The sequence below is a fragment of the Cebidichthys violaceus genome, unplaced genomic scaffold (assembly GCF_023349555.1).
Source record: "Cebidichthys violaceus isolate CVI_PGR_0920_01 unplaced genomic scaffold, fCebVio1.0.p SCAF_8, whole genome shotgun sequence".
In the NCBI taxonomy this organism is placed as follows: Eukaryota; Metazoa; Chordata; class Actinopteri; order Perciformes; family Stichaeidae; genus Cebidichthys; species Cebidichthys violaceus.
In genome coordinates, this window is record NW_027176964.1 from 3,445,040 (window position 1) to 3,472,317 (window position 27,278).

The 27,278-nt window shown below is 41.4% G+C and overlaps 1 protein-coding gene across 3 annotated transcripts in view; it reads right to left on the minus strand.

Moving 5' to 3' along the window:
• dlgap1a (discs, large (Drosophila) homolog-associated protein 1a) overlaps positions 1-27,278 on the minus strand; it is a 110,742-nt gene that overhangs the window by 31,814 nt on the left and 51,650 nt on the right. For 2 of the 3 annotated variants that reach the window (XM_068737668.1, XM_068737669.1), the window contains 3 exons: positions 22,636-22,850; positions 17,900-18,095; positions 14,647-14,929 (listed from right to left, as the gene is read on the minus strand). In XM_068737668.1, the coding sequence (XP_068593769.1) occupies positions 14,647-14,929; positions 17,900-18,095; positions 22,636-22,850 (694 nt within the window). The remainder of the gene's footprint in view (positions 1-14,646; positions 14,930-17,899; positions 18,096-22,635; positions 22,851-27,278) is intronic. The other variant, XM_068737670.1, reaches the window with a different exon arrangement.

Consider the following 27,278-nt stretch of genomic DNA (forward strand, 5'->3'; position numbering starts at 1 on the left):
GCCGAATACTCTGAACTGTTGTTCGGTGCATATGCACAGACAACAGTCAAAGTTTCCCCCCCATAACCCGCAGGCATAGGGAGGCGACCCTCTCGTCCACCGGGGTAAACTCCGACGTAGCGGCACTCAGCCGGGGATTTGTGAATATCCCCACACCCGCCTGGCGCCTCACACCCTGGGCAACTCCAGAGAAGAAAAGAGTCCAACCCCTATCCAGGAGTACGGTTCCAGAACTAATGCAGTGCGTAGAGGTAAGCCCCACCTGATCTAACTGGTAGCGCTCCACCTCCCGCACAAGCTCCGGCTCCTTCCCCCACAGAGAGGTGACGTTCCACGTCCCCAGAGCCAGCCTTTGCCGCCCGGGTCTGGTCCGTCGAGGTCCCTGGCCTTCACTGCCACCCATGGGGCAGCGCACCCGACCCCAGCGGTGAGCCCACAGGATGGAGAGGAGGGGGGTGCCACGTTGCTGCTTCGGGCTGTGCCCGGCCGGGGTCCGTGGCAAACCCAGCCACCAGGTGCTTACTGTCGGGTCCTCCGACTGGGCCTGGCTCCAGACGTGGGCCCCGGGCTTCCTCCGGGCAGGATCTCCTCGACTCTTCTTTGCTTTTTCATTGGGGTTTTTGAACCATTCTTAGTCTGGCCCTTCGCCTGAGACCAATTTGCAACGGGAGACCCTACCAGGAGCTCTAGGCTCCAGACAACATAGCCCTCAGGGTCATGGGGGCACTCAAAGCTCTCCACCACGTTAAGGATTATTGCAGAAAATAAGCTCTGTGGCAAACACACGTTTATGACACTTAAACATTTAGTTCAGCAAGATAACCTTGACAAATGAACACCACTTTTATGATTTCTGAAGCGGGAATGCAATCAGCAGAAGGAAAAAGCTAACGTTAGGCTATAAAGAAACTACACCATGGCCACATGAGCGTGAGTTTACACAACAACGTCTTGTAGTCTCAATTCGATACTTGTTAGCAATCACCTTTTTTAAGACCCAAGCTTCAAAATTCACTTCTGAAATGAATCTGGCGCTGTTGCATGTAAAGATAATTGAGCACGCTCCATTTGCTGATGAAGTCCCTGAGATGTGGTTGGAAGCTCTTGAAAAAGCTAGGAAACAGACATGTTGGACTACTGTTGCTTTGAAACTGGAGTTTGTCCTCTGCAGGCCCACTGGTGGACCTGTCACTATAAGCATGCACACCACCTACAATACACCCATTTCTTTCTTCCTCCATGCTGCAGTGGAACACAGCAATTTATTTTTTTCCATCTCTATATTTCTTATCTGTGTTCATGCTTCTTATTTAGCCAGCGGCTCCAGGAGATCCAAATATAGACGTGAAATTGCATTTATTCATGCCTGTGTGTTTATAAATAGCATGCAGCTTGAGGCGAAAATAAAGCACCATGTTAGCTACGCAGCTAGCTGCTGATATATCTAAATATCAATGTCCAGCTGAGAAGAAAACAGCGGGAAAAACAATACGCAGCAACATACGGCAGCAAAACACTGTCTCTCACTCCCTCTTTAAGAAATATTAACCCTTTAACAGTCACTACTGAAAAGAGCAAAAGTTAAAACTCTCTGACCTTTTTTGCCATGCTAGTGCTATGGATCCAAGGATGGCAAAGTCAGTCAGTCCACCACTTTGGTCCAGACTGAAATTTCTCAAAAACTATTGGATGGAATGCCATGAAATTTGGTATAGGCATTCATGTCATGTGCAGTAACTGTGCACAGCTTTCTGAAGTCTTGTCATCACAGTCAGGTTTCCAGATTTGGTACCACTGTGCCTTTACAGAGACCAAAACCAACTTTGCTATAGCCAGAGACAGAAGGGTTGCAGGGTGCAGATCGGTTTAACAATTATGTTAAATTAATGATTAAACAAACAAGAATCATGTCCTGACTTCAGTTATATGCTTAACACACAGACATGAGATCCATATACAGTGCCCTCCAGAATTATTGGCACCATTTAGTAAAAATTTGCAAAACGAGATGCGACAAAATTTCTTTATTGTTTATCCTCATGATCTTTCATTCAAAATATTCACAAAAATCTAACCTTTAACTGAAGTAACATAATTGAAAGAAACATTAAATTCTTATCATGAAACAAATGTTTTTCTTAAAAATATATGTGCCACAATTATTGGCACCCCTTCATTTAATATTTTGTGCAGCCTCCCTTTGCCAAGATAACAGCTCTAAGTCTTCTCCTATAATGTGTGATGAGGTTGGTGAACACATGGCACTGTATCTGAGACCATTACTCCATGCAGAATCTCTCCAGATCCTTCGAATTCCGAGGTTGACGCTTGTGTACTCTCCTCTTCAGCTCATCCCACAGATTTTCTATGGGGTTTAGGTCGGGGGACTGTGATGGCCATGGCAAAACCTTTGTTCTGTGGTCGGTGAACCATTTTTGTGTAGATTTTGAGGTGTGCTTCAGATCATTGTCCGGGTGGAAGGTCCAACCACGGCCCATTTTTAGCTTCCTGGCAGAGGCTGTTAGGTTTTCATTTAATATCTGCCGGTATTTGATGGAGTCCATGATAGCATGTATCCTAACAAGATGTCCAGGGCCTTTGGAAGAAAAACAGCCCCACAACATCATACTTTACAGTGGGTATGAGGTGCTTCTCTGTACGCCAAACCCACCTTTGATGTTTGTTGGCCTGTGTCACCTCATATATATACCCCAGAGAAACTGGAAGTCATGGTTGACCACTTAAGAGTTCCTAATCAAACAGGTGAACTTACAAATGTAAAATATGACTGGAATTATACTTCAGTTAGATTTTAATCATGATATTTTCTAGGGGTGCCAATAATTGTGGCACACATGTTTTGGAGAAAAATATTTATTTAATGTCAACATTTTTTTTTTTTTTCAATCATTTTACTTCAATGAAAAGGTAAGATTTTTGTGAATATTTAGGTCCAAGAGGATAAACAGCAAAGACATTTTTTCACAGCCTGTTTTGCTCATATTTACTAAGGGTGCCAATGACTCTGGAGGGCACTGTATATCTGAGCATCGCAGAGAGTAATAGGCAAGTTTCCCAAACTCTTTAAAAAAAGAAGGAAAAACACAAATGTCATCTCATGGTGGGAAGCTGCAATGAAATGCCATGATGAATCAGAGGTACTTGGAGATGGATTCATTACATAATCTTTCCAGGTTCTTGTGAAAAGATTTGTGTAAAGATATTTGATAGTTATTTCTAGTCATTTTGGTGGTTCTTTTTTTTCCAAAAACACACCTGTATCAAAGAATGTAAAGTCATGAACAAAAACGTTCTTGAATATTTTCCTGGCAGGATCACAAGGCCAAAACTGCTTGAATCTCAAATGCAGCTCCTTCGCTCATAAATGACAAGTACCATGCATTCTCACTTTTGCACCACATATCTCAGTGAAATGTGGAGCAAACGAGATTTGTGTACCTATAGAGTAAGGGGCAGGCACTCGTTTATAGCGTGAGTACGTTTTTTTCATGTCCCCCATTGGCCAATGAGCAATTAGATGAAAATAGAACAATTGCGGAATACACATAATTAGTTATTAGCAAAATACAATGGTTTTAAGTAGAAGGCAAAATAGATGAATTCCTAGTTGTTGAATACCTTGATGTGAAGAATTAAGTGAAAACATGAATATTATTGATTAGCTGAATTATATATTAATCAGATCTTATGAGTTATCTTTGACTGGAAATAACGGATAAAACAGTGAGCAGCAAGATAGCCATTGAGCCAAAACGTCATCACCAGTTATATGCATGTATCAAGAATGTGGGCAGGCATGATTACAGAAGAATTTAGATGCTTAACGATGCAATAATAGCTAACTATGATAGCAGGCAACAAAATGAAAGTAAAGAAGCAAAAACTCCAGCACCAGTTAAAACATGACTTACGAGGGATTTAAGGCACACTTAAAGAAGTATGGACAGAGCCTAAACAATCAATTTATTTATATTTAGTGAGCAGGTCAAGACGGAACTCTATATGGACCTGACGTGGGACAGCGATGTTGCTGCTGCAATAAATGCAATTCCACTTAACAGATCACCCAGTGCTCTCAGCTAACAGATGACCAATGCTGCTACTGCAACGTATGTGATTCCGCTAACAGATACCCAATGCTGCTGCAATATATGTGATTCCGCTAACAGATGCCCAATGCTGCTGCAACAAATGTGATTCCACCAACAGATCCCCAATGCTGCTGCTGCAGCATATGTGATTCCACCAACAGATCCACAATGCTGCTGCTGCACCGTATGTGATTCCGCTAACAGATGCCCAATGCTGCAATGCTGCTGCAATAAATGCAATTCCACTTAACAGGTCGTCTAATGGTGCTGCTGCATTGAACGACAGAACAAACCAGGGCTGCTAAGTCAAGACAAAGTACAAAAGGCCGCTTCTGTGGTAGTTCTGCTGCAGAATTTTTTTTCCATGATTTTGCAAAAGGTGAAAACAATACCAGCCACACAATAAGGCGACTGCGAATGAGTACTTAGCCAAGATATAATAGAGTATAATATTTTTTTTAAAAAGCATTCGTTGACTGAATTATTGTGACCAGAGAGGCGTGAAAGTAATGTCGAGGTCAGCTATGATCAGAAAAAAACATGTTATTGAAGAAGACAGTGGGCAGCGACGTAGCTGTGAAGCAAAAACTCCACCACCATATGCATATAGAATCTGAGCAAGGCAAATTTACAGAGCGAGGACTTTTACTGCCATGTGAAAGGTTGCGATGAGGACTTGTGTGGCAGCTAACTGCGTAATGCTGTCGCATAAATCGTGAAGAGGAATGCTCGCATTGAGAAATGCTGACAATTTACTCATAAGTTGTGTTTCATCGTTTGTGTTTCCGATGCTGGCCCCAGACATGAGAGCTTCCGGTGAGGCATCTCACACAATGCAGATTATATCAAATCTGGAGTAGAGGGAGGCCAGAGTCTGAGAACCGCTGACCGTGATATCCTTCAAAAGCCTACGGATGGACATAAGTCGCAAGAATACACCGGCACACAATGGAAGAGACTTGCCGGTGTGCCAACTGACCATGCTTGTTGTGGTTTGTGATGAAGTCAGCAATGAGGAAAAGGCTGACTTTGTTGAATGAGGCCGACGTGATCCTTTTTACAGACTTCAGCTGCGCTGCTATGGATAACTTCTGAGCATGTCATGAATGGGCGTGCCTTTTGGCATTAAGTACTCCCTTTGCTTGATTGAAAATTAAACCATGAAACATAAACATAATACAACTTCACGGTGTACTAAAGTTAAAAGTCCCAAATAACTGTACTTGTAGTAATGTAACACACGTGCCATAGGATGGAGACGGCTACACTAAGGTACAGGTGAGAACCTTACAAGTTTTTTTATTTTTACTATGACAATTTCTGCAAGTTTCACCTAAGAGCCTGACAAGGGCTTTAATGGAACAGGATGTGTGATTGTAGGTTGTGAGGTCATGAAGTTTTAGTATGACAATTAAACACTGCAAACGCTGGATATTCTAGTACCCTGAGGAAACAGAGGGATTAAATGCGTCCTAACTGCGTGTGTCTAATACCCCTGCTTCAAACGAGCCTTATAGATACCCTTGTAGTAGAGGTAGGCTAATTAAGGCCCACCGCTATTATAGAATTTACAGTAATAGCTCTCCCGTTGAACATCGGAACACCAAAAAAATTAAACAATGTTACGGTTTGGACAATGCCTAAAACTACTGACGAAGCAGCCTGACAATATTTGACAATATTGAGAAGACGGTCTGGGTGCAACATACTGAATAAGGTCTTTAGCTTGATTGATGAGCGGCTTGAAGTGGAATGAATGTGGAGCTGATATCATGATTGACAGCCTCTAACAATGACAGCAAGGAAATAATGATCAAGCATGCGTGAGAAGTGAATGGGAGATGTTTACAAAATAAACTACAAACCTAAGCATTCAAGAGTATAGCCTTCCTGACTGAACTTAAGCTAGAGCTTTATTTGCTGTTGCAAATAGGTTAGGAGGCAGCGTTGGTGTACTTTAATCACCCCGAACTCTTCTATGTTGTTATAGATAAATCAAAGTTGTCATTGCCCACATCTGTCTTTAGCCTCCTCCATCTCTGTCTCTGTAATACTTAAGACACAAACTTTGTGTGTTGGCTGGAAGGGTGCCTAAGGGCCAAACAAGGAATATGAGGATAATCCTCATAGAGGGAGGTTTTTACCCTGTGAATTTACCTTCCTGTCTCTGTTAAATCAGTCTTTCACAGTGGTGAGCCGGTCTCCTATGCCTCCACTCGTCCCCAGACAGAGCTGGCCTGTCGTAATTCAAGTGTTTCAGCAGAATGTTTAGGTCGCTTTTGGACAGGGTCAGGGCAGCTCATCACTTGGTTTCTGATGCATCAGCAGTGTGTTAAAGGCTCACAGGGGCCTCATTTGAAAAAGAAGCTTCTTGCTTGTGGAAGTCAGCTTCTAAGACTGACATGTAATGTGTTGACAAACTGCCAGACTGCTTGATTATATGTCAAAGGATAGGCTCAGGTTTTTTTTGGTCTGTATCAAAAGGTGTTGGGGAGTACCACTGCATGTGAAAAAAAGTTGTATGAAGCCTTTTGTGTCCCCAAGGGGAGCTGTGTGAAGTCTGATAAATGTCCTCAAGTGATGTCACTTGAGTCAGCATCGGTTGAGGACCATAGCAGAGGATTGGAATGACTGTCATTTGAGAACTCCTCCAAAGGTGTCCATGCACTGGGTGACACAACCCAACTGATTGATTCCGGTCAGATATCAACTTGATCAAAATTATATCTGAAATGAGAATCTAACTTTAAAACAAGGGATCTCTAGAGATATCTAGAGAACCATTGATCTGATCTACTTCACACTTGGTGATTGTATTGTAGTGTATTGTTGGGGAAACCAAGGATGTGCAGTGTTGAGGTTGGTGCAATTTGGACATAACAAGCTATGTAGCAACACTGGTGAGACTTCAAGGCTCTGCAGACTGAGGTGAGCATGTAATCAGCACAGGTTGACGATCACTGACTGCAGATCACTTTGGCTGCAGAATGCTGGATATACTAACATGACAACCAAACTCTTCTTCACTTCCCTGGAGACAACGAGCGATGAGTGGTTCTCGTCAACGATGTAAGCAGCACTTCTGGGGGCAAAGTAATCAGCTGGCTCCAAACGGGCAGGCACTCTGAATGTATAAGGCCCCAAAGGGGCATGGCCCCTGACAACGCAGCAAGCAGCAATACCGGGAGCCAAGCCATTGGCCCATTGCAATTGGGAACAAGCTCCCAACGGGCATTGCAAATGTATGTTTCAATTTGGCATCATAAAACTGCAGTGTTGCCAGAGTCAAATGTGTGGGACCTGGTCCCTGAACAAGATAGGGTATACTAAGCTCTGAGTTGCGGCTGAGCTTCTCCCCTTGCCCTGATTTCCTTAAGCCTGGGTACTTTTAGTATCACATTGCTTCTCTTCTCGTCAGCCCTCAGCAGTCTCTGAAAACGTTTGCCTGAAACCCACACAAGGGGAAGTGAACTTGGTGACTTAAAATATATGACAAGCATAACTTTTATGGGAAACTACACTATCAAGTATTACATTATGCAAAACCTTTTTTTCTTTTTCTGACCTGCAAGAGTCTCCCAGTATGGGGCATGACCTTGTACCATGGACATCTGTAACAGCTACACTTCCTGGCCTCTCCACTGCTCAGATGCATTTATTTCCAACTTGGCCAAATGCCATTTGCTCAGCTAGCCTGGATGACCATCGGTATCAATGTCAGGTCAATGTCAGCTGTTGTGCCACCTCCATCTGTAAGTTAGTAGTCATCATAAGCCAGCAGTAAAACGTAATGCACATTATAAACAGTTCCATTTTAAATGAATGCTGATGTGTGTAGAACATTGCCGTACTGTTGCTTAGGTTTGGGGGCTCCTATTCATATGGAGCCAGGACAGTGATTTTAGATTTTGGCATTATGAATAAAATGTGGCATTGAAAACAAAATCATTAGACCACGACTTTCAGAACCCACTGGGGCGGTTTGCAGCAGAGTGTGAAGCAGTTAGGATGAGAGTCAGTACCTCGAAGTCTGAGGCCATTGTTTTCTGCCAGAAAAGGGTAGATTGTACCCTCAAGGTTGGGACTGAGTTACTGCCCTAAAAATGGGAGTTCAAGACTCTTGAAGTCTTGTTCATGGGTGAGGGGAAAATGGAGCGTGAGATGGACAGGCGCTTCGGTGCTGTGTCAGCAGTGCTGCGTGCGTTGTACCAGACCGCTCTCAGTTAACCAGTCCATCTACGTTCCGATCCTCACCTATGAGCTTTGGGTAGTGAGCGATAGAATGAGATTAGATTAAACCATTTATTGCCAAGTATGACACACATACAAGGAATTTGACTTGGGGACTGGTGCATAACAATAATCAAGACATAATTGAACAATATTAAAATGTACAATATAATATGGTAACAAGCAAACAGATAACAGTACTTTACACTAGTATATTATAGAAGTGGCAAGTGTATATACGAGCAAAGATAATGAATGGGTGGATTGAAAACAAAACCTGAACTGAAAAAGGAAGTGTTGGCATTGAAACACTTAGCTGAGGTTTCGGTCAAACTAATTGAAATCCTCAGTAAGACATCACAAACTGGGCAGGGTTATCTTTGCACCAGTGGCTGATTTTACAAACCAATAGAAGGCATTGCTCTCCTGTTTTAACCCCCAAAAGACAGCATCTGTAGAGAAATACATTGAAGTGGATGAGAATAACTGCTCATGGATTCAATATAGTTTGGACAGATTTTAAAGGATGGTACTATAAAGACGTTTGATGAATTCAAAAACTCGTCAGTCACATTGAAGATACAGGGTTCGTGTAGGTTTTAATAATTTGTTTATTGGATTAATCCAAATTGGCAGAAATGAGAAAACAACTTTTATTTTCGTTTCGTCCTCTCTGCCGCCAGGAGACTACTTCACCAGAAGAAGAGCCTGCGGCAGCTCCGGGAGACGGACCTTCAGTCAGAGGCTATGGAACAACTTGAATTAAGCCCCAACCTGGGGTTCTGATGTCAGGGGACTGCTCTGCCAGATCAGCAGCATGTTGTGACTCCTGGCGCTGGGGCTGAATTGAAGTTGTTAGTACTGTTATCGAGTCAAGAACTCTGTAGCAACCTCCACAATTTGCACTGAATTAATTAACTGGTTATCATCATTTCCTTTTCAAAGGGTGGTGCACCGAGGTGAATTTAATGCAAGTTAATTCATTTTATATAAATACTCATTGTTTCTGATGGCCCAAAGTAGAGTGCAAGCATTCTACAAAACCTTAAATACAAATGAAGGCATTTACGCTACATTAGCAATGAAGCAAACAGCTTACGCCCTTCAACAAAATCATAGTGAGCTAAATAATTGATGGTGGCCTGCCGGTGGGTTAATCTGATTCCAAAGTGAGAAAATACTAAAATATACACAAAGTCGCCTGTTTATTAGGTGCACCTTGCTAAAGTTAATGTATATTTAGTTGTCTCTCATTGATACAAATGAGGTGAACAGACAAACCTCAGTAAAATACAGTCCAATGAATGAACATCTCTCTGAAACAGTTTCAACTCAAAACTGAGCCTTCATGAAGATAGGATTTACTGCAGAGTTGTTGGACTTACACTGCATTATTTTTAATTGGTGTAAAGAAAAGTTAACTGAGTCTATAAATATACACACTAAAACTATACAGTAGATACTTTTGCCTTGGCCTTTTTGCCTATATCTGATGGTGCACAATGGAGAGAGACTGAAAGGAGTGGTGTTAACTACATTCAGCAAAGGTCAAACATCACTGAGAGAAAGCATTCCAAAAAGGCTTTTTAGAGAGCATTACATGAAGGCTGAAGTTTTTGTCTTGATATGAATATGGATGATGTTATATGGCCCTCAGCAGCTGAATGGAGCTGGTGGGAAAGTTGGATCTGTGAGGAAGCACAAAGAGAGGAGGTGATTAACTGGGTTTATACACAGCTCATCAGCCTGCTCAGCTGCTTTACTCAGACTGACCTGATTTAAGTGGCGTTTTACTGTAGAAACCTCTGACTCTGCCTTTCTCACTCCCTCAGTCATGCTGGTATGCAGTATTTCTTTCCATGTGGTGTATTTTTTTATTCTGGTGTTAGACCATTTTCTTGGGGTACCTCTATCTCTAGGGTGGCCAAACTATGGTGAATTTCTTTGAATAAAATAGAGATTAGTTTAAGCATATTTCTAAGAAAATGCACTTTATGTATATTTCATATCCTAGTTGAAACACTAGATGTCGACTAAATTTAGTAAAATTCTGAACCTCTTGGCATAGAAACAATATTTTACTATTTCTGCCTGTTCTGTTTGTTACATTTTAATATTAGACTTCACACCTTACATTTACATTTACTTTGTAATCTTTTAAGTGGGCGCTAAGGCTATGAACAGAAACCAATATTTGGATGCTTCTGCCTGTTTTAATTTGACTTATTTACATATTTAAACATACCATCATCGGATTTTTAGTGGGCCCTTAGGCCACGTGTTGGGTAGTATTTTTGATAAAAAAATGAATTTTCTATAGCACATGGGGTTTTCTGTTCTAGAAACACTAATTGTATTGCCCTGTAACTGGTTGAAAACTACACATTCACTTTTGTTTGGCCCGTGACATGGCCCACAATCAACATCATTTGGACACCCCTTCTTTTTCAGTCTTTCCTCTTTATTCATTCTCTCTTTAACCACAAACGTCATTTTGCTTTAGCTACGGCTCTCTCAGCTGAGAACTAGAGCAGGAAACCTTTCTTTAAAGTGCATGATGAGACATGCAGGCTCCACTGATTCAGCTCTAATGGACTGCTCTGTCATCACCTAAGTCAAGTTATCCAATATAAAATGACAATATGCTTCAAATTTGGCCTCAGAAAGAAACCCATTTAATTTTTCCAGCGCTTCCTCAAACCTACTCATTTCTTTAAGACATCCTGACGAGTTAGTGACATTCAAGATAAACTTTATCGCATAAATAGATACATTCAGTTTATTTTTGTCTAGCTTTATTGAATTTGATTTGCTGTGTTAATTTCATTTTCTCTTGTATTGTGGAGCAAAATTGAAGTGTAAAAAACAGTTGCCAGGCCAGCAGAGACGGAAAAATGGCAAAGTATAATTTTCAGGGTTTGTTTTTTGTGCAGATTAGACAAACAAGATTTAACTTGTTAATTAGTGAGTTTAGACATTTTTTGTTTGATCTGTACAAAAACCAAACTGTGAAAATGACAGTTGGCGTCTCCTGGACCACATTTTGCTATGATGAATGAAGACCGAAAGTTCCATCATTTACAACCACGAAAAGCAGCTCAGCTTCAGTGCTTTGGACAGTGTTGCACCTGCACACGCGTGCACACACACGCACGCACGCGCGCGCACACACACACACGTATCTCAGCTATTAATGGTGTTGTTTTGTTTTCTATTGATACTGTACATAAAGCTTACACAGAGGGGGGATCAATGAGCAAATTAAAAAAGAACATAATTCTACGATCAGTCATAGACTTATATACTCATAGGCAATACTTAACCAATCAGATTCGACTTTGTCATTTTTGGTTGGGGACTCCATTTTAGTGAACACGCGAGAGTAGCATCAGTCTGAACATTAGCTCTCAGCAAAATCATATATCCCAAAATGACAAACTATACTTTTGAGTTGTTTTTAATATACTTTTATATACTAGTGAGTGTGTGGGTAGTCATGGCCGATGGTGAAAGCACAAGAGGATGTCTGGTGAATTTAATCAATATAACCATTTTTGTTAAGCTTAACAAAAAATCATGATATTGTTCAATATTTAAACGAGAGATCACACCAAACGTGACAGTAATGCATCCAGTGGTGTAAAATGGGGGGGGCATTTCCAGCTTCCTATCCCCCTTCTTCCGGCATCCTTCCTCGGACCACTCCCATCCTCTGACTTTGGCCTTCATTTTGATCTCAACTAAACACCTGTAAAGTTTCTTAACTGCATCTTGCGCAGTTGCTGTTCACAGACAAAAATAGAAACACCTGGCAAAATCCTCAAAACCTCTTCTTTGGTACTTCCTGCTACAGCTGGTATCTCCTGAATCACATTTTGCCATGAGGACTCACACACAGACTCACAAGCTGAAACAATTGAACAAATGTCTTGCTGGGTCATCTGTTGGATAATCTTTTCAGTGAAACTCTCGCGTTTTCTTGCATTCTGGGTTGATACCCATGTTTGATCAAATATACCACAGATGAATATGAGTGAACAAATAAAAAGGAAAATGCCAAATGCAGCTGTTAAAAGTCCTGTGGTGATAATAATGCAGTTGCACAATAGGCCTGAGTGGATGACTCAGTTCAATGGACATTGGACCAACATTTCTCAGCACAATCTCCAGTCATGTGGATGTAGAGCTAACCATCTACTGTACTGTGTTGTGTGACTGCAGAAGATTGTGCGGGTGTGCACATGAGTGAATAGTATATAGACACACATTTGTGCTTATCTACATGTGTGTGTGTGTGTGTGTGTGTGTGTGTGTGTGTGTGTGTGTGTGTCCATTTATCCTCTTGGTTAACTCTACAAGAATTCCCAGAGGAGCAGAGAATGTAGGTCACCTCCAGTTGAGCACTTTGAAAATAAAGGCAACCCTAATACCAAACAGCCGACACAAAGTCCCCCGTGGCATCCACTCTGGCATGTTCTCATCTGAATACCACGCATGAAGACAGCCTTTTTTTGGGTACTTTTACAAGATTATCTCTGTGAGATTTCTGGTTCATTGTTACAGCGCAAGGCAGAGTGCAGTTATGCACGTAACTGCAACCCGGAGCGTTTTTATAATTCTTCTTCCTGTTATGTGTGTAACACAGCAGTACTGTGGCTGATCCAGTGTAGACACAAGACACAAGAGTAAGATTTCTTTTAAAAAGTGACAGGCTTTTTCCCTGTAGTCCAGATTAAGGAGAAGAAAATAACATAATGAGTTTTGAACTGATCCCCGTTAAACCAGTGGCCTACATTGTTTCAAGAGCGATCCTGTTTGTCTTTTTCAACCAGGGATCCTCTGGCTTTGGTGGGCAAGTCTTACAGATTTTCATTCATGCGCAGACATGTTTTGTATTAATTAATTGTTAGCTGTTTAAAAAAAACACTTCCAGTAAAAAAAAACAGTACTTCATTGCTGTCTGCAGGGTCAGGCCTACACACATTTTGTATCTTTTTTTTGCATGTAACAGTTTTTTAATGTGTTTTTTGCAGCTCCTTTTGAGTTTGTAGTAGCTTGTGGTATTAACATTACATATTTCAACATTAGAACTACCATGTCTAGAGTAATGCAGGCGGCAACTGTGACTAACAGTCCATCTCATGGGACTCCTCCGGAAGAAGTCACGTGGAAATGGAGGCCAGATAATTGTCAGCTCTCTTGAGAGAAATGGGGAGCTGATTCATTTGGCTCGTCATGTTATCACAGTACTATTCCCAGACTAAAGCAGCAGAGTGCTTGTTACTCATAATGATTGGCCAATGATGTAACAGCTCAGCAAGTATGACACATGTGAGGATTAATATTGAGCTACAAAACAGAGAATAGGAAAGTTGAGGAAGTCAAAATATAGAGAGTCAGGGTATTTGATCAACTTCTTGAAGGGGTCCCTGACTCAAGACTGGCATTTTACTTAAATCTTGTAAAAGTGAAGTCGAGATGGCAGAAAGTGAAAACTTCCAAAAGGTATGACAAATAAAACGCCAACATTTCTGAAAAAAATGGGTAAATATGTGACTGTGCTCACATCACTGATCACAGGATTTAAAAATGTGGCTGCTACTGAGAAGGACATGAACCTGTTGTCAAACAGTATCTCTGTTGATGTGGAAAGAGTACAGGAGGACGTGCATGTTGGGGTGTATTGTAATTAAATCTGAAACTCTCCAAGGTCTCCACCAACAGCTCCCACTATCAACAGGGGTTTGGACAAGTCCAGATTTACCCAGATGGGGCACCACACTAAAAGGATGCTCCGCTTATTTGACTCTTCATGCATATGTAAACAAACACTTACTGAGCAATTCTTCAGTCCGGTAACAAGCATCATTGTTGTGATATTTAAGCTGAGTTAAATGTACTAATGATAAAATTGTCTTACTGTAACTAAAAAAGTTGAACAGAGAGACGGAAAAGATATATAGATATCTATGGACTGGAGATACAAATGTTGCAATAGCCTGAAGTACCAAGTACACAAGGGCATGCTGAGATCAACAAATAAGATCAATCACCTGGTAGTAACTGCCCTTGTACAGTCTTGAAAAAGAGAAAAAAAGGGACTGAATATAGCGTTAATTCATAACAGGCGTTGCATAACTGAATATCGTTCTGTTATCGTGGACAGATAAAGATCGTTGTCCTGGCCAACGAATATTGTGAACTATAGAGTTTATCTCCATGTGAACCCTTGTATGAAAAGTTTAGACACACTTGTGTTAAAGGGAAAAATTACTGAACGTCCACTCCTGCCTAATTGCCCTACCCGTGCTGCTCTGGATGGTCCTGACGGTGGTGGCAGATGTGCGTGGTGGGGAGGATGGCAGCAGGAGCAGCGGCCTCCCTCCCTCTCCTTCCTCCTCCCCCGAACAGCCCTGGTCAATTGCGCGCACATAGCTGTGGCTCCGCATCCTGAAGCACCCTGGCATTGGCAGGGTGTCCATGGTTTCCATGCTGTCCATGGCAGCCTCCATGGCCTGGGCCTGCATCGCACTGTAGACCTGCTCACACACCTGCTCGATCTGCCCGTTCACCTCCACCTCACTCAGCTGGAGGAGAACAGGGGGGAGGACGACAGAGGGGGAGCAGGCAGAGAGAGAGAGAGAAGAGGGGAGAAACAGAGGGAACAATGAAGAGGATGGACATCAGGGAAACTTCCAGAATATTTTCATTCTATCTGCTTTGCTCATGGTCTGTGAAAACCCCTTTTTAGACCACAGGATCATTTTCAGGTACCACCTTGTATGCAAGGGGCACCCCTTACTGTTAGCTCTGGGTTAGGTCTACCACAAAGGACAAAAATTCCTGCTACAGGGGGCGGGATCAGCCTTTGTCACCGGGGGAGCCTTCCATTATGCTAACGTGTCTCCTCTCCTCCTTCCATTATGCTAACGTGTCTCCTCTCCTCCTTCAATTATGCTAACGTGTCCCCTCTCCTCCGCCATTATGCTAACATGTCTCCTCTCCTCCTTCAATTATGCTAACGTGTCTCCTCTCCTCCTTCCATTATGCTAGCGTGTCTCCTTTCCTCCTTGACTTGTCCTCTTCCTCCCGTCTTAGCTCCTCCCAGCGAGAACATGAGAAAGAGACAGGAGGACGGAGGAGCCGAAGCTGCCAAAATGAGAAATCCTTAGTTCAATAGTGTCTAAACTAGAGGTGTATACATCACGTCACTTCCACGTAGGATACACCCGTGTTTCCTCGCTTCTCCAGGTGCATTTCAGGGATCCTCCATGTTGGGGGAACTAACTCCTTGTCACAGGAGGAGAGAGGACACAAGGAAGCACAAGTTAGCATAATGAAACCCCCTGCTCCCACACGGTGCCACTGGGGTAGAAGTCAGCCCACCTGAGGAGGGCGGAGCCCAGAAAAGGGGATGTGGTGCCACACGGAACTCCGGTTGCTGGTTGCCAAGGAAGTTACCTCTGAAGGAGAACTGAGTATCACTCAAAAAGCTTCTCATACTCAAGAACAACCCTGTTTACCTAACTCTTTCTAGCAGCCCAATTCACTGAAGAGGTGCACCAGTTGGGATTCAGTGCCAAGGGAAAGCAAGGGGCCAAACACCAAGTGTCCGTATTTGACGAGTTGGGAGTGAAAACATGTTGGGCCGGTTATGTTGCACAAACAATCATATCTTTAATATAAAAACTAACTAAGATTGTGGCTCATTGATGTGTTTTTAATTGATTTCGGACAACAATGGAGATCTATGGCACAGAAGATCAAGATATATCAGGCCTTGATACACGTTAGTGGATACATTCAGTGTTGGTTTGGGTCTGCACATGGGATTTGTTGACAAGAAGAAAAATATAGAACACATCCAGACATGTCCTGGAAGTAAGCACTTGTAATATGATGGATGGATTTGTGGAGTTGGAGACATGGAGTGGTGATGCAGTGTGCACAGGCCTGGGCTAAGATTGCATTTCTAACAATGACGGGTGCACTGTTTTTCAACCTGGACTGCATCATGTCAGTGATGTAGTGGTGTCTTCAAAGTTAGTTAGCTAAACACAGTACATCTATCCTTCTGAGCAACAGAGAGGGAAGGGACGTTTTGTTCCTCCAAGACGAAGCTTCTCCTTCAGGCTTGGTGCTGTTTCAGGTTGGGTTCAGACAGAAACCAGCACTGCATGAAAAAATAGAATTACCGCCTTGCGGTCGTCTGCCTTTGCCGACCAATCAAGTTGCAGTTTACAACCATGTCATCACTTCATCATTTTAAGCCAAAAGAGTTTTGTGTGAAGTTCTCATGTTTTTTTGTGAGGTCACGGTGACCTTTGACCTCCAAAATCGAATCGGTTCATCGAGTCCAATTGGATGTTCAATTCAATTTTATGTTCAAACACCATAAACATTATACACTTGAATTTTAATTCCTGTTTAAGTTTTTGACTTATTTGTTGCCGATTTAAAAAGGGTTTACACTTGTTACTAAACTAAAGTTTAAACCAAGGTGCTGGGGTTTGATTTATTAATTTAATATCAAATAACTGTTGAATAAATATCTATGTATTTATTTGTTGCATTTTGTTTTAAAGTTAGGAAGGCAGTATTTAAGAGAAACCTAATGTTGCCTTACACATTCAAAATGTTATCCCGGTCACTTCCACACAGTGAGGCAAACAGCTTATTAATGAAACACTGGGATCTGATTGGTACTCGGTATCGGCCGATAACTATTGCCTCAAAGAGCAAGGCTCAAGTCTGGGAACAGCAAAGTCTACTATGATTACTTGAAAGATTAACATGACTGGCTGCAGCCTTGCTTTACACTGATACACATCAATGGCTATATTTAGGTTGGTGTAGAGTAAATCCCCCTGTCCACAGGTGGATATATGCCATATACTTGTGTACTGTACATGCACCGCTGCAGCTCTGGGCACACCAGAAACTCACCTCAGTTTTTAGAACTCTCTAGAAGTCGCTGAAGAAGCTTTCTCTCAATCCTTTAGACCTTCTGACCCTGAGAATATCATGTTCACATGTAAAAAGCATTGTTTCCATCATGGATTGGTTCATCTTCTACAGATCCTTGGCAACTGAACAAACTCACGACCATGTGGTATAGTCAAATGCTCTAAAACATATGAGCAAGTGGACCTTGAGTTGCGGTTGTTTTGTCAACGACTATCCATATTTTCAAGGTAGTTGAAAAATTACTTCATCGGATTGTGTTGAGGCACAAAACAGGTTTCTCAAAAATGAGGTATGGTGAAATTAATTTTATATAATAAGTAAATATTTAATAAGATCAGTGTTGGAAAACAGTGAACCCGTGAAAGAAAGAAATCCAGCTGGTCATACAGCCAATAGGTTGCATGTGCTTGGAGTCACCTCCCAGATGAACAAATCATACAAGAGAAATAATGGCGTTAAATGAAAGTTTGTTTTCAATGTGGTTGACCACTCCCCACATATTCACATCCTTCCAAGCCTCGGTGTATCTATGGTAACATGACTGGGTGGAGCATCCTGACAACATAAAGGCAGCAGTGTTGGCAACCAACCTGACTGATGGTGCTCATGGCCCTCATGTAGCTTTCATTGCGTGAGCGGTATTGGGGTGAGGACAGCAGCGATTTGGGGTCGAGGAGGGTTTTGGGGTCCAGGGTATCCAGGCTTCTATTGATTGAAACCTCACTCACCGCACGCAGGTAACTGTGGCTCCTGATCTGCAGTTTGGGGGAGTGCTCCGTCGAGATCCTGACCAAAGGGACGACAGGGAAGTAGAGTTATACACAAGGTCAACATCGCAATAGTCTGTTTGGAGCAGCCATGTTGTATAGAGAGCCACATAATTCAAACCGGGTGGTTCTGTGATTCAGTCAGCATACACATCATAATTTGCGGCATTGCGAGTAACGCATTAAATGGTAAATGGACTTCATAAATGGACTTCCGACCACTCAACGCTCTTTAACACTACATGTCATCATTCACACACTGATGACAGGGGACTACCATGACTACCATGCAAGGTACCACCTGCCCATCAGGACTCTAACTAATCATTTATAGCCATTCATACACCGCAGGAACAGCTTGCGGGAGCAATTTTGGGATAAGTGTCTTGCCCAAGGACACATGTAGTAGAGCCGAGGATGGAACCGCCGATCCTCTGATTGAAGGACAACCCTGCTCTACCACTGAGCCAGTCGCCAATCACAAAGTATTGTGTTACAGTACTCAGATGAGGTTTTTTGTTGGTTAGTTTGCAATTCAAATTTATTTTATTTGTTATTTAGTTACGTTTTCAAATAAGCAAGGCGTTAATAAAACATAATGGTGAAATGCAAACGGTGTCTGGAGGATAATGTTCAGTCTGTCAGCCGTGAAGGATGCACAGCTCCAGAACACTGGTGGGTGGCGAGGCGCGTCAAGGAGAACGATGTCAGTGCTACGGCTCACAGTGACGGCTTTCTGCTGTCACTGAGAGGGAAGTTACAGAGCGTGTAGCTGGTTACATGGAGGAGATGCTACCAACACCAACTGTAGAGTCCCCATCTTTCCATAAAATCATTTATAAAATCCCAATGTTATTACTAGTTTGTTTTATCTTATTATCAGTGATGATGTTGATGATAATAATACTAATAAACACTATTTATGTAGTCACTAAACTTACCTTTCAGTTTTATTATATTACCATTTATTTATTTATTCCTCCTCATCCTTCTCCTCCTCCCTCTTCTCCTCGCATACCTGCTCATTCCTCTAGTCACAGCTATTCACACAGTAGGAATATATGACACATTTACAAAAAAATATGTACCACATTCATTCCTCTTATGTTAATGTCTGTATATTTCGTTTGACATCTTTGTCCGTAGAAATCAATTATTATGTTTATTTAGTCCCTAGGAAAACATTTGCATTTTCTTTTGTAGAAATATGACACAAAAAAATCCAACCTTTTTTTATGAAAGTTCCTAAATGATACATATAGATTTGCTGTACTGTAACAATTATAATGTCCTTCTTTAAGCCCTAAGCCTATTTGTAGGCCTCTCCTCGAAAATTGCATACCCATAGTAAAGAGAGTGATTTTCGTCTAAATATAAGGTCTATTTTAATAGTTTTGGTATTTTAGAAAGCTAACACTTGTGAGATTTGTTCAGATTTGTAAATATCAGTATATATGTTACTGGTTAAGAGTACATTAAGATGGCACACAGCACAAATTTAAATCTTTTATCTCTGATTATAAAATAATCCAATTTTGATAAGATATTTTTTTTTAATGTTGTAGTTGAAAGCTCAAACCTCTCCCAGATCATAGCCCAATAGGTTGAGAGTCTCTGCACAATTTTTTCTTTGATAAAGTGAAGCATTCAAGAGCTAGAGAGGTTAAAGTACAGAGATTTCAGCCAAGGTCAACCAAAATGTAATTTTGTTACAGTTGTTCCATTGTAATTTTATAGAGTATATAATTATATATTTCACTTCTTTTATGACTAATAGTGTTCATTTTATCCATATGCAGCAGTTTGGCATCATTTAGAGAGCCTGGATCCTCTCTGAGCCTGTTTATGTCTGTCATCCATGGGATTTTCTCATCTGGCTTCCAGTCCATGTCTCTTTCAGTCAATGGACCCTCCTTAGAAGCGTCTGAGTCCATTCTATTGAACAGACCAATTGTGATTTTGATTGACAGAATCGTTAGCCAGTGAGGATTAAAAACGTGGCGCGTCCCCTGAAACGTGCGTAAAGATTCTCCGAAAATCAAATCCCTTCCCCCACGGCCCCTAGTTAGACAGACCCTTGTTTCTACACGGGGACATTTCAGAGACGCACCGGATAGACGTAGAAATATGTTTGATGGAATTAAGCGGAGATTTACAGCAGAACAACGAAAAGGTAAGGAGCTTTGTATGATTTTGAAGGATATTAAGTTGTTATTACCACACAGTATAGGACTAATTTAAGTCTTGTCATTTTGTTAATTAATCATGGTCATGTTCAAGCAAACTATGTGTAGAATGTGTGGGATTTAATCATTGATTGTGTGTATGTAATTTAGGATGAATACCAATTTTCTTCAGCGCATATTTAGCACTTCTCCCACACACACTTCTATAATGAGCACTCAGCATTTTCGGCCATAACATTATGCATGTAGTTTCTATTACCATGGTCTCTGGAAGCATCAACAATATGATGATATGTTATTAAAGGGAGTGGATAGTATGGAAACCCTGAGAGGCAAGTGAGCAAATATTCTGAGTGTGGTCTAAATTGATGAACAGATGAAAATAGATGAAAACATTTCTGTCAGGTGAAATTTTTCTTTTCAGTATAGTTTTTCCAAGTGTTCATTGTTGTAATACATATTTGGACCTTTTAGCTTTTAGTCTTATTTAGACTCTCTATTGGGTAGAGGTGCAATTTAGCCTATTGTGGCTGGAATGAGTATGACAACAATAAACACTGATTCAGACCAAACAAATAAATAAAGCAAACGCCTGACAAAATTATTTTGAATTGACCTGTTTTTACAGATAAAAAAATAATAAAAGCAAGTAGCAGTAACAAAAAAATATGTATTTATTATTAATAAATAGATTAATAATAGATTAATGAAGTGTGTTTTACAACGTGTTACAGCCCATTAGTCTCTAGAAAAGGGGGGGGGGGGCTATTGTGGGTTGTATTCATATAATGACATAATAGTGCAGTGGTCGCTGCAGAGAGGCTGTCTTCCACACAGCTAGTGTAAATTTCATCTGCACCCGAGGTTGGGATCAGTCCACGTTTTAAATATAAATTAAACGAGCCCTCAGAAGCAGAACTGCTGGCATCCATCTCTCTCTACATGTGTGCTGATTTTAGGACAGCGGAGGCGAGTCCATACATGAACACAGACAGAGAGAGAGAGAGAGAGAGAGAGAGAGAGAGAGAGAGAGAGAGAGAGAGAGAGAGAGAGAGAGAGAGACGGCAGAGCGGTCGTCCCTCGACTACTCACAGTAATTACTCTCACTATTTAGAGAGGTGTGAAAGCTTAATTAGGCAATGGTGATATTTCTGGCTCCCTGCTGTAGATCAGAGTGAAAATCACTCCTCTCTCAGGGGCAGACTCACCGAGCCTACCTTTAGCAGCTGTATCAGGGCCACAAGATTTTACGTTGCTTCACTAACAGAATAAATATTTGAATTTGAGAATAGGATTGGGTTCAGCCCTTTTAGACTGCCAACACACTGTAATGGACATCAAATAAATATTAGTTTCAGGAAAAAATTAAATAAAATTTAAATACAAATTTTGCCACACAACAATGTTTATTTTAACTAACCACTATCAACTTGGAAATACAAGTTTTCAGGTGGCAAAATGAGGCATTACACTGGGTGTATATTGGTTTGCAGGGCTGTGTTTTGACGAGAAGAAAAAAGTAAGAAGAAAAGAGAAAATACAGTAAGTATTGAGGATTACTCAGTTTGTGATATATGACGCTGGGACCACCTCATCCACAACAGTAACTCTGATCAGAGACTAGACGCAGACAGAGAAGAGTTCACGTTGTTTTATCTAGTATTGGCTGATGGTAGCAAAACGGACCAATCGTCACCATATGCATGAATAATAACGCATTCTCTGTATAGTGACAAGGGTTCTGTAGTGCACTAATGGTTATGGATATAACCCCTGTTCTAACCTGAATAACGCTAGGACCCTGGGGAGGCCAAAGGGGGTGCCTGACTACAAATAACAACATAAAAAACTGTATTTATGGAACTATTAGGGAATTTACAACAGGAATAGTACAGGGTCTCTGCAGATACAGACACCTCCACACACTTCTGAAACTTTTGATACATATCTGATGTGAACCTCGGCAGTCAGTTAATGCATACAGTACAAGCTAGCAGCAAAGAGAACATATTTTTTGCCTGCCAGTTTGGCAGCAGTTGGAGGCTACAATGTCAACTTCGGGAGCTCAATGTGCACCGTCCCTTTCAAGAAAGGCTGCTAAATGATAGCTTTGTCCTTTCAAAATGTAGCCTACTAAAATTTCAAAAAAATATATTTGAGCAAAACAAGAAAATAATAATAGAGCCATTCATGTGTATTAGAAACACATGCATGGTAAATAAATATACACCACTTTCACATTTCAGTCTTATTTAAACATGAGACAAGGGTGAGAATATACTGGAAAAGAAATGACTTGTGAGTGGACAAGATGCCGGTTTGAGATCCATGGTTAATATATAGGTGACAAAAAGGACAGAAATAAAATCTTACTGTAGAGTGGTCATCTCAGTCAGTGATGGCTGTGTGGCTTTCAAGTAGCTGGCCCGGCGTGCCTGCATCTTGGGGGAGGGTTTGGGACTCCCGTCAGAGTCCCCGCTGTCATCCTCGGCCATGGCTTTGACGTAGCTTCCGCTCCTCATCCTCCGACAGGGGATGTCGTCCTCCTTCCCCAGCGGGGAGAAGCCGCTCCACTCGTCCTGAGGCACCTGGTGACCGGGTGGAGGGGACAGAGGAACACCGTCAGGGGGATCCACTCCGCTGCTGTCCGAGTCCCAGCCACCAAACTGGCTAACTAAACTGCCCTGATGGTACATGGACGCTAAGAAAACAGAGCTTAACATGCCGCACAACAACAGACGGGTTACACAGCGAGATCGAGCATCCAAAAACAAAGACTAGACTAAACTGATGGCTTGCATTTCTATTAATCCATCACTCTTTTACACACACACACACACACACACACACACACACACACACACACACACACACATCCATTCACAGCTCTCACACTGCTGTGGTGCAGTCTGCTAATTAGCATGGAACAGTACGTGTATGTGCTTTGAGTCTAAAATTTCTCTCTGGCTAATTCATACATCTGCTTTCCAGGACTGTGTCCATACATGAGCACAGGAGGGTGCCTAATGTGTGTGTGTGTGTGTGTGTGTGTGTGTGTGTGTGTGTGTGTGTGTGTGTGTGTGTGAGAGCATTCATGTGCATGGATGTGTGTGTGTGTGTGTACAGTATGTGTCTGCACTGATCTGACCCCGGGGTCTGTTTGTTAATTGAGAAAGACTTGTCATATACGGTCGGATACCGACTGTGCAGTGAACACATGAAGTAAACACATGAAGTAAACACATGAAGTGAACAGACTTACAAATTAACATAAAGATATAGAACCAACACTTACGGAGGTTTGTAGAATCACAAAAATGAGGTAAAGAGATTATACAGGATGTTAATGTTTTTCAGAAGTGACTTATAAGTCTATAAGTCACTTAATTTAACTTAAGTTCACTGAAATCACAAAAAAAAATGTTCCACTTCCCTCTCGTGGGCCTATGGAAGCCCCTAGAGAGGCAAGCGAGAACACATTTGATGATCCATTTTTAAATGTGATCTAAATAGTTTTCTCTACATTTGGATAAAGCTTGAAGGGAAAGAGCCAAAAATATAAAATACCTATGTTTCCTCCTACCTGTAGTGCTATTTATCATGGAACTCAATGATACTCGGCTTGTAGTGTCTCTTTCCAGATATCATGACCCGATTACTCAAGATAATCCACAGATCTTGTTGTGAGCAGTTTGATGTAGGAACTGAATTAGTTCCTACATTAAATTGCTTCAAGCACCACAAGCAGAATGACGTCTAGTTCCAAAATATTGGAGGGAAGGCAGACATCTCTACAGCCGATGTCTCCAACATTCGGCAACTCACACCAAACCATCGATTGATAAACAACACTACAGGTAAGAGGAAACATATGTATTTTTCATTTTGGGTTGAACTGTCACTTTAAAAACATTCCTTCATTATAAATTTTTTGTCTGTGAAACAGGAGGGGAAAAGTTTTGGCAAGTGGTTTATTTTTTTGGGGTCAGGACCAGTGTTGTAATACTCATTTTGGCCACAAGATGCTGAAGCGCACCACCACCCTATGTTCTACATAAGGCTGAAATCATTTTTTTTCCGGGTGAGTTTTAATTTACACAATGTACCAATCGGCTATCGGTCTGATGGCGAATACGCTTTTGGGGGAAACCTTTATTCACAGCCGAAATTTAAATAAGTTATGTCGAAAAATTATTCTGGCAAGACTTTTTTCAGTGAGCAATACATTTTTGTCCCTCACCTTGTTCAAGTGTGAAAAAATAAGGGAACTTAGAAAGATTATCCTGGCAAAACATTTGTTCACTTGTTCTTAATTCAAAAACACAGAAGAGATAACAATTTCAATCAGACCACCATTGATTTACTCTCTCGCCTCTCAGAGCTTCCGTAGCTATCCATTCAGTCAGATTTTTTTTTAAAACACCAACAAAACCATTTTCTATTTGCTTGCAGTTATAATACTGTCCAACAGTCTGAGGTAATAATGTTTAAATGTTGATAGTTATAATTATGTAGAAATGCTACATTAAAACCTCAAAATAAAATAGCAAGACAACAATGAGAGAGCAGTGCAGTAACTCTACACTGTGTGTAGTCTGGTACGTCTCACAGGGGATAGTTCTCACACTCCTCCTGTCTGAAGGAGGAAACAAAATGATACGTAGAGAATACAGCAAGAAAAAGGAAACAATACAGAAACTCATGAGAGGCCTGCGCTTTGAGGACGGTTAATTGATGCAATTGGCTAATAACTACTTTCATATAAAACTGTTCTCTATAAGTTTGACATGGACACCAATTACTTGTCCAAATAAAAAGTAAGAACCATATACGGTACTTTATAAATGTCACAGTACCTCCAATATCAAATGTGAAAAATAGATAATAGCAATACAAGAATATGAAATATGTTAAGTCACATAGTCAATATAGTGTATGGTTAGAAATACCCTATAATAATATTATAGGGATATTATACAGGAGATGAAATTATTAAAAACAAAACAAAAATAATAATGTACTGATTTTTAAATTGTTCATTATGGTCTATTACATGTGTTTCTCCTAACAGTTGAACCAGAAAAGATTAAAAATTATTTATACAGAGTGTCTTGGTTTTGTTTCTTCTTTCCAACATCATGGAAGATAATGACGTCCAAATAACAGAGAGGTGGCTAATAAAACTACAGGCTGCAGCTTTTTCATGCAGTCCTGCGTTACCATAGCTTTCTCTCACCACAGGTGGAACTAATAGCTGTAATGAGACTCGACTCCATTTAGCTGTGTCAATAAGCCATGAAAGAGAGCCAGCAGGCTCAACAACAGAATCCTGGAACTGGCACACCTTCATTGGGATCGGCAGCTATTATTAATGTTATTAAGCTACACCTGTGTGTGACAAGTCCAAATGTAAGGCGAGACAAGGGTCTTTAAATAGGGTGACTGTGGCTAAGTGGAGACCAGGGCCGCCTTTCAATCAGAGGGTCAGCGGTTTGATCCCCGGCCCCTGCTTCACTAGTCTCCTAGTGTCCTTGAGCAAGACACTTAACCCCAAAAAAATTGCTCCCGTAGCTCCCTAACTTAAAGGGTAACTTTGGTGTTTCAACAGTGACAATATTTTCCCATGTTTTTGTGTCTAAGTGACTAATGGGGACAATTAGTTTTGGAGTTTGTCCAGTATCGAGCATGCGGTTCTGCCAAGTGAAGCCGAGAGAGAAAATATATGGCGATATGGCCGAACTCGAGACTTCAAAACGGTAGTCCACAAACCAATGGGTGAAGTCTGTGGTATTGAGTGAGGACGCTGCAGCTCAGGACTATTCCGCACCATCAATGTACGTCCACCAAAAGTGCTTGTTTCCACTTGCAGGCTCAGATTGTTATTATATTTACCGTATATTAGTTTCTGACATTATATAAAGAACCCTACAGAGAAATAAAACCTCTTGCCCTGAAAAGTCTCGTTCGGAAATCTGGCGAGATGCCATGGCATAAAAAAACATTTGGATAACACTAATCTACACTTTCTGTACTCCAACACAACAAACTCTGACAACACTGGCACTCTTCTGTCCAACTATGACTCACATCTTCCAACAACAAGTCACCTCTACTGACATTTCAGAACAAGACCCCTCCATGAGCGAGACTTGGATAGACACAAAAACAAACAGATGAAGCAAAAGGTAAAGAAAAAGGTGTTATTTCTCTGTCGGGTTCTTTCCTTTTAAAATCAATCTCAGCCTCAACAAGGCTGCTGAACTGACACTGATAATAATAATATATGTTAAGCTGTGATCAAGTTACGTTATGTCTGTACATGTAGCATATAGTCGATACATATAACCCCCACCGCAGATCATTAGTTTTAATTAGCATGTTTGTGCGAGCTGGAGCAAATCCCTCAGACTGTAGAGGCCAGTGTGAGAGATTGACAGAAAATGACAGAGACAGACAGACAGCAGGAGGATTGCAACGCCATTCTGACTAATTATATATGAATCAGAGATGGGGAAAGAGGCTGAGCCGATCTGCCCGGGCTCAATCTCTCTCTCTCTCTCTCTCTCTCTCTCTGTGTGTCTCTCTCTCTTCCCTCTGTATGTGTGACGTCAAAGAGACACAAATGAGCAGTTTGGCTATAAAAAGAGAATGCGGGGAAAGGACCAGCTGCAGTGGCATCAGCAGCGCCTCTCACCCACGCACGGGCCTCACTTCCACTGCAGCTCAATGATGGTTCTACTGTAATGGCTGAGGAGTGGAGCGCTGCTTGCTATGGTTTACACTGCCATTCTGATGCTGTCTGTTCAAATGTTTGGGTGCGTTTTGAGGTGTAAGACAACATCTGTCCGCCCGTGTTTTAAGAAATAAGTCACTGAGACATTCTTAGTGGCGGCGTGTGTACAGTACATCCAGAGCATCCACCGTGTGTTTTATATTACAGGCTGTAGATCGTTTCCTTGGCAACGCTCGGCTGTTTTGATGGCTTCAGGCAGCAGCATCAGAAATAACAGGTACAG